This window comes from Balearica regulorum, chromosome 2 (genome assembly GCF_011004875.1).
Source record: "Balearica regulorum gibbericeps isolate bBalReg1 chromosome 2, bBalReg1.pri, whole genome shotgun sequence".
In the NCBI taxonomy this organism is placed as follows: domain Eukaryota; kingdom Metazoa; phylum Chordata; class Aves; order Gruiformes; family Gruidae; genus Balearica; species Balearica regulorum.
In genome coordinates, this window is record NC_046185.1 from 1518102 (window position 1) to 1526063 (window position 7962).

Here is a 7962-nt window from a genome sequence, read left to right on the forward strand (position 1 = left end):
GGCCGCAGGCAGCGGCGGAGCTCTGCCCCGAGGAGCCGCGGAGCCGTACTGGAGAGCGTCCGGTCCCGCATCCACCGGACTCCGCTTCTCGGTGGTGGGAGAAGAGGGGTCGGACCGCGGTGCCCGGAGCCCGGCTGCAGCCCGGAGTAAGAGCCCCGGAGGAGGCTCCAGCAGCGGAGCCCCGGAGCCCGGCTGCAGAGAGGTGCGGAGCCCCGGACTAAAGTCCCGACGGAGGTGTCCACCTGCAGCCCGCAGCGGAGCCCCGCCGGAAGGTCCCGGAGCCGGGCTGAACCCCGCAGCGGAGCCCCGCCGGAAGGTCCCGGAGCCGGGCTGAACCCCGCAGCGGAGCCCCGCCGGAAGGTCCCGGAGCCGGGCTGAACCCCGCAGCGGAGCCCCGCCGGAAGGTCCCGGAGCCGGGCTGAACCCCGCAGCGGAGCCCCGCCGGAAGGTCCCGGAGCCGGGCTGAACCCCGCAGCGGAGCCCCGCCGGAAGGTCCCGGAGCCGGGCTGAACCCCGCAGCGGAGCCCCGTCGGAGGGTCCCGGAGCCCGGCCGCACCCGGGAGCGGAGCCCCGTCGGGGCAGCTGGTTGCCCGGCAGACAGAGCCCCTGAGCCCGGTCGGAGGAGGTTCCCGGAGCGCTCGGGACCCCGCAAACTTCGGTGAACGGCGGTGCCCGGGGGCTCACCCCCCGGTCCCTCCATGGACTGAGATGGCCTCGGAGCTGGCCATGAGCGCGGAGCTGCCCACCAGTCCCCTCGCTATCGAATACGTGAACGATTTCGACCTGATGAAGTTCGAGGTGAAGAAGGAACCGGCGGAGGCGGAGCGGCTGTGCCACCGTCTACCCGCCGGTTCCCTCTCCTCCACCCCGCTCAGCACGCCCTGCTCCTCCGTGCCTTCCTCGCCCAGCTTCTGCGCTCCCAGTCCCGGTGGGCAACCGGCTCCCGGTCCCCCAACTACCACCGCCGCCTCCCTGGGCTCCAAACCGCAGCTGGAGGAGCTGTACTGGATGTCGGGTTACCAGCATCACCTCAATCCCGAAGCTCTCAACCTGACGCCGGAAGACGCGGTGGAAGCGTTGATCGGTGCCCCTCACCATCATCATCATCACCATCAAGGTTACGAGCCTTTCCGACCTCAACCCTTCGGTGGCGAGGAGCTGCCACCGGCCGCCCATCACCATCCCGGCCATCACCATCATCATCATCACCACCTACGCTTGGAGGACCGCTTCTCCGACGATCAGTTGGTGAGTATGTCGGTACGGGAGCTGAACCGGCAGCTGCGGGGCTTCAGCAAGGAGGAGGTGATCCGCCTCAAGCAGAAGAGGAGGACCTTGAAGAACCGAGGCTACGCTCAATCCTGCCGTTACAAGCGGGTCCAGCAACGGCACATCTTGGAGAACGAGAAATGTCAACTCCAGAGCCAGGTGGAGCAGCTCAAGCAGGAGGTGACCCGTTTGGCCAAGGAAAGGGATCTGTACAAAGAAAAATATGAGAAGTTAGCCGGCCGGGGCTTCCCAAGGGAGCCCTCCCCATCCGCCGCCCCCAAACCCGCCGCCGACTTCTTTATGTGAGCCCCGGGGTGTGTGTGTGTGTGTATGGGGGGGGGGGGTCCCCCCTTTTTCCTCACCCCCTCCACGTGGGGAGAGCAAACCTTCTGCTTGTATAAAAAAAAAAAAATAATTATTTTTTTTTTCTCCCCCCACTTGAAATTTTGAGGAGGGGGAAGTTGACCCCCCCACACACACACCACCCCCCACACACACCCGTGGGGACTCGGAGCGGGGGGTCCCGGGGGAGGGGAAGGGGAAGGGGGGGGGGGGGGAGCAGCGGACCTGGAGCCAGCCTGCATGCGGGACGTGTACGGCGCGCCTCCCTCCTCCCCCCGGGAGCATCAGCGCCATCCAGGTGGCTTCTTCCCTCACCCTCTTATCCTGCGTGTTTCACCCCCCATTTTATTTTATTTTATTTTTTTTCGAGGGGGTCTCCAAGGATCGTCCCGGGGGGGGTCCCCGGCAGCGCTGCGCCCTGCCCGGCCCCTCCGCCCGCACCCCCCTCCCGGCCGGCAAACCTGAGCCACATTTAACTTATTCACCCTTGTAAATATGTAGAAATTAGTTAGTTTTCTGCCTTTTTTTTTTTTTTTTTTTTCTTCCTTGAGCCTATATTTTGCTTGGTGATTTACGAAAAAAAAAAAAAAAAAACCACAAAATCCTTTAGAAAAGAAGAAAAAAAAATACACGAGTCTTAAAAGTTTGTATGTAATAGCATGCAAATAATATCCGAGTTAATTTAAAGATGTTGGGAAGAAGCCGAATGCACTATATACAGGAATCAATTGGGTTAAATAATACTGTTTTATAGAGATTTAAAATTATCTATGCTCTTAAAAATAGTGGGGGGGGGGACGACGACAGGTAACAATTCTAGGGTGACCTGAAAGGCAATATAGTAATATATGGACTGCAAACGGTTGGCTGCTATCTCACTATGCACCAGATTTATTTATTAACCCTCGGGAAAAGGAATATTATTTTAACCTCGATGTTAGAAGAAGGAAAGGAGAAAAAAAAAAAAATGCACATTCTTTCTTGCGCAAAAGAAAAGAAAACGAATTCGGGCGATCGCGCTTGGAGAGAAAGCGGGGCCGATCCTGCGCGGAGGAGCCGGGGTTGTGTTGGTTTTTGGGGTGGTTTTTGTTTGGTTTTTTTTTGTTTTTTAAACAAGTTGCTTATTTAAAAAAAGAAAAACGATTTTAAAAAAAAAAAATTTGAATCTTGGGGAAAACACGCGGACAAAAGCGAGTTTGGGAGCCTGGTGCATTTTTAGGTACTGATCGTGCGAAGCGGTTTTTAACGACCTGTTGTTTCGATTTGTGACGGTTTTAACGATGTTGCATCAAGATAAAAACTTCTATTCAACTAGAGCCTGGGTCGGGTTTTTTCTCAACCTGGGGATCCTGCTGCTTTTCTTCCCCTTCCGTCCTGGGACTGATGGAAAACCCTTCCCGAGCTCCCGCCGGGTGGGGGCTTGTGGCGTTGGGGGGGGGGGGGGTCGCAGGGATAAAGCCAGCGATGGCCATCACTTGCCAGCCGGGGACCACCATCGGCTCTGCCCCACTCAAGTCTGGCTTTTCACTTTTCCTACCTTTTTTTTTTTTTTTTTTTGGGTTTTTCAGCCCGGTATTGCGGTTTTGGTTCCCCCCCCTCAAGGCGCCCTGGACACCTTTGTCCGTAAAAAAAAAAAAATAAATAAAATCACCTTCATCCCAGCCTGGATCCAGTTTGGTCCCAGCTTGTCTGACACCATCCCGATGAGCCGCTGGCTTGATTTTTTTTTTTTTTTTAAAACCGGTAATAAATAAAATTTTTATTTTTAATTTTTTTCCCCCTTTTTGGCTTCTCCCTTTTGAGTTTTTTAATTAAAGGGAGGGAAGAGGGGAAAGAAAACAAACCGAACGTACACTTTCCCTAGAGGAAAGCTTTAGGGTTGGTATTTTTTACAAATCTTTGGGGGTTTTTTTGGGGACTGTTTGCAGGGACATCCGTTCCCCACAGCTCTGCTCCGAGCAAGAGCCCGAGCGTGGCCATCCTGCTCGCAGCTTTCCCTGGGCTCAGCGGGGCAATTTGTAAGGCAGCCCTTGATCCAACCTATTTCTGAGTATTTTATATATATATTTTTTTTAATATATATATATATATTAATTTTTTTTCCTGCTGTATTTTTGCATAGGCTCAGCCCACAGCAGGTCTCCAGCCAGGAGCTCCCCTGGCATTCTGGCTGCGGCGTGTTTCCTCCTGCCACCTTCCGTAAATCACCGCCGTGCTGATGTAACCCCCCCGGGATCGACTGTCCCCCGGCTTTTTGGGTGCGTGTGGCCCCAGGATCCTTTGGCTTTGACTCCCCTGCCCCTCCCCTGCCCCCAGACCTCACCCCCCTGTTTTCTTCAGCTGCTTTGGGCTTGTTGGTGTCTTAAATTTTGTGTCCAGAGGGGTTTTGAGCAGCTTGAGCTCGGCTCAGTATCAGGCTCAGGTTTTGGGATGGGGACCTTTGTCCCAGGGCTGATGCACCAGGACTGGGCAGAAAAGGGGGTTTCTGGGGTGTTCACCCCCTTTTCCTATTTAATATTTAGAGCAGGGGAGGCTTTGCAAACCTGGCTCTAAATAAAAATAACCCATCCTGCTGCCCCCGCAGCCTCTCGCGGGACATCGCCTCCTCTCCTTGGTGGTTTTTTTTTGGGGTGAATCACAGCTCCCCAGTGGGTTACTCCCCAACTTACCCTTCCAACATCCTCCCCCTTGGCACATTTTTTTTTTTTTGGGGGGGGGGGAGAGCACTTTCAGCAGCCTTCTCTGTGATTAAATAAGGAGAGTTTGGGGCCAGCACCTTGCCCAAACCGACCCGGGGACCTCAGTTTCCCCCATTATTCCCTCACCCCTGGATCTCGCCGTGGTCCGTACTCCCCGTGGGCATGTCCTGTGCGTTCCTGGGGGCCGGTGCCCCCTTTCCCAGCCGTGGTGGGGCTTGGCTGGAGGAGCAGAGTTGACTTTGGGGCTGTGTGGGGTTTTGGGGGAGTTTTGCCCTGTGGGGCTGGGGGGGGGTCTCACCCCAGGGTCCAGCGTGATGCTCTCGGACGCCTGTGGGGCGGCTGCCATCCCCTCCTGCCCCGCAATGCCTTTCCCCACCGCCTCGGCAGGGTGAAGGCACCAGTTTGGGGCTGAGGACTCCTGAATTCATTTTTTTTTTCCCCCCTTGTCTTGGTGCCCGGCACCACTTGGCCCCTCTGTCCCCCTCCTCTTTGATTTATATTTATTTTGTGTTTGGGTGAGTTGTGTTTTTTTTTTTTTTTTTTTAATTTTTGTATCGTGGGGTTTTTTTGGGAGGGATGCAGCAAACTGGGGAAGACGCAGCCTGGGTCTGACCACGTCGCTGCCCTGGGAGCAGATTATTTCGGAGATCGTGGTGTTACCCCTTCCCTTTCACCCCCAATCCTCCAAGGGCAGCTTTGGGCAGGGGAGCAGGGATGTGACCCCCAACTTCTTGCACCGCTGTGATTTTTTTTTTTGTCTGTGTGTGCGTGTTCCTCACTGATTATTTTTTTCCCCAGCATCTCCTGGAAATCCCCCCAAGCAGGGGAATAGCTGGAGCAGGGCACGGGGTGTTACCGTCACCCGTTAATGGTGGTCCTCCACGGGGGACCCCATCCTATAGCATTTCCCCAGGGAGATTTGGGGAGTCCAGGGCAGAGTCTCACCCTTCTGCTTTGCTCATCCTCTGCCCCGTCGCAGCGTTGGGGTGCAGTTGTCCCACCCCCCCAGTGATCCTCATCACCCCAACTTGCTCTGGGCTGCTCACGCTCCTTGTGCTGCCTGGAGGTGGCTGTCCTGGATCTGGCCGTACTCCCGTTTTGTGAATAAATAATAAAAATTAAAGTGGCTTTTGCCTGAATGGGGCCAGTTTATGACTTGTTTCCTTGTTGGGGCTGGGAGGGCTGAGTCCCCCCCTGCACTGGGGGTGTGCGTCTGGGTGCTCCCTGCTTGGTTTTGCAGCGTCTTTTGGGGTGACTGCACTGGGTTGAACTTTGCCGCAGGACCCTGCGTTTGTGCGTAGTCAGAAGGTGTCGGCACATGTTTTGGGATGGGGAGGGGGTGTGTTACAGGACGGGGTGGCATGTCAGCGTGTGTCACCCGTGCTGCAGGGCTGCGGATGTTCATGGGGTGCCATGCATGTGTGTTAAAGGAGGCTGCGTGGATTTTTGGGCTGCTCTGACTTTTTTTTAAAGAATTTTTTTTCCTCCCCATTTCCCCTGATCTCTGAGCAGGGCTGGAGCCTCCTTCCCCAAATGCCTGCTGCCCTTTAAACCTGCTCAGGGTCTGCACGGTGTTGCAGGACCTCGGGACACTGCACGCTCCCTCCGGTGAGGATCCACAGCCCCCGTACCCATCCTGGGCATCTCCTGCACCTCAGCTCCAGCCTGGTCCCGCAGCCTCGGGGGGTGAAACCAGCAGCCCCACGGTCTCACCCCAACCCCAGTGGGTGCACCAAGGGGTGGTTGGCTCTTGGGGTGGGGGGGCGCGGGGACAAGTCTTTGGGGGTTGGCATGTGGCCACCTCCATACCACCCCCCTGCAGAGCTTTTTAAACCCATTTTCAAGCTTTACTTGCACATTGACACAGACTTGAAGGTACCACGGGCACCGCTGGGCAGGGAAACAGCTGAAACTCCTCCAGCTGTCCCTGTTGATGGGTTTTACACCCCTCTCCCACTGGGCAGAAGGCTGATTTTGGGGGATACACGGTCCCAAATACAGCAGCACCCTGAGGCACCTCACCCAAGCACACACGGGTGCTCAGGTCCCGTTACAACCCCCAGCAAAGCCACCCACCAACCGGTGCCACGAGCTCTCTGTCGTCCCCGAGCAGCGACGAGCCGGATCATTGCAGCTAACTGGGTTTCTGCAAACAGGCAGAAAACCACGACAGGCCAATCAATGCGGCATCGCCAAAGTACCCCTCGCTCCTTCTCGCTCAATTATTGATGCTAATACCCGGTAGGTTTGCCACCGAGCTGCTGCAGCTTGTTCCGCACAAGTCCTGACATCTTGGTAACGTAACTCCAGCCCTGGGATATTAAATTGTGGTTAGGAAATGGGGTGGGCTGCTAGGAACACATGAATTCGGGGGTTGCGTGCACTGGAAAAAGCACAAATTCATTAAAATTCCCAGCAAAATAAATCCCCCCAACAAAATGAACCCCCCGCCGGTTTGCAGCGCCGGCTCTGAGAGGCCACCCTCGGGGGCTGACCCACTGTGAGCCGTGTCCTGGCTCAGTTTGGAGCTGCGATTTTTTTTGGCTCGAGCCGATCTTTATATTCTGGCTCGACCAAAGTTTGCCTTTTGCGTGCTCCTTCCCTCCCCCACTCTGGGCCCAGCTGCCTCCTCGATGCTTCTGCATCCCCGGGAGCCAAACGCTGCCCTGCTCACCATATATAACTTTATATATATATAAAAATACTCACATATACGTATATCACCTTGGCAAGAGAGAGCTCATTTGCTTCTGCCAGCTCATGGCCTCGCTCATTTTGGCACTCGCACGGCTCGTCCCTACGGCTGGGATTTATTCCTAGCAAAGTGCAGAGCCCTCCGTCTTCTCCCAACCAGCACATCCTTGTTGCATCCCGATATCGTCCCTAACCTCAGCGGGACCCGAGGTCCTTCCCGACAGCCAGCACGTGGGAAACCCCCATGGATACAGTGAACACGACCACGGATGGGTTTTGATCCCGAATTTCTTGCTTTCGGGTGGGTCTGCACCACCCAGGGATGCTGCTGCTGTGGGAGGTGGATTGCGGGATGCAAGGATACAGGACATTGGATGCGGGATGCAGGTAGTGGGATGTAGAAAATGGGTTTGGGATACAGGAGGTGGGATATAGAACGCACGGATACAGGACATTGGATATGGGATGCAGGACATGGGTGTGGGATGCAGGAGGTGGGATATGGGATACAGGAGGTGGAATGGAGGAGGTGGGCTGCAGGATATGGGATACAGGAGGTTGGGTGCAGGATGCAAGGATACAGGACATTGGATGTGGGATGCAGGTAGTGGGATGCGGGATGTAGGATGTTAGATATGGGATGTGGGATACAGGATGCAGAGTATGGCATGCAGGATGCGGGATATGCGATGTGACAAATGGGATGTGGGATGTAGCATATGGGGTATAAGATATGGGATATGGGATATGGGACGCTCCCCCACAGCAGGGCCCTGTGGCAGTGTGAGCAGTGCTGTGGCACTACGTGTTGGCTGTCGCCGCTGCTGTGCTGGGAGGAAGGGGAAGCGCTGGATCATGCATGAGGAGCAAGAAGGAGCCCGGCACTGCCCAGCCTGCCCTTCCCCGATGGAACAAGCTCCAGCAAGGATGCAATGCTGACGATTACCAGCAATACCAG

At 55.7% G+C, this 7962-nt stretch overlaps 1 protein-coding gene across 1 annotated transcript; it reads left to right on the top strand.

Annotated features, from left to right (window-relative positions):
• The first annotated feature begins 459 nt into the window (after positions 1-459).
• Positions 460-1727, top strand: MAFA (MAF bZIP transcription factor A). The gene has a single exon (XM_075743158.1). It carries the CDS (start codon positions 709-711, stop codon positions 1573-1575), a length of 867 nt encoding a protein of 288 aa, XP_075599273.1. The 5' UTR covers positions 460-708; the 3' UTR covers positions 1576-1727.
• The last annotated feature ends 6235 nt before the right edge of the window (positions 1728-7962 follow it).

Bases quoted from the DNA above. Each gene is read 5' to 3' on its own strand.
- MAFA (XM_075743158.1), top strand. From the start codon at position 709: ATGGCCTCGGAGCTGGCCATGAGCGCGGAGCTGCCCACCAGTCCCCTC.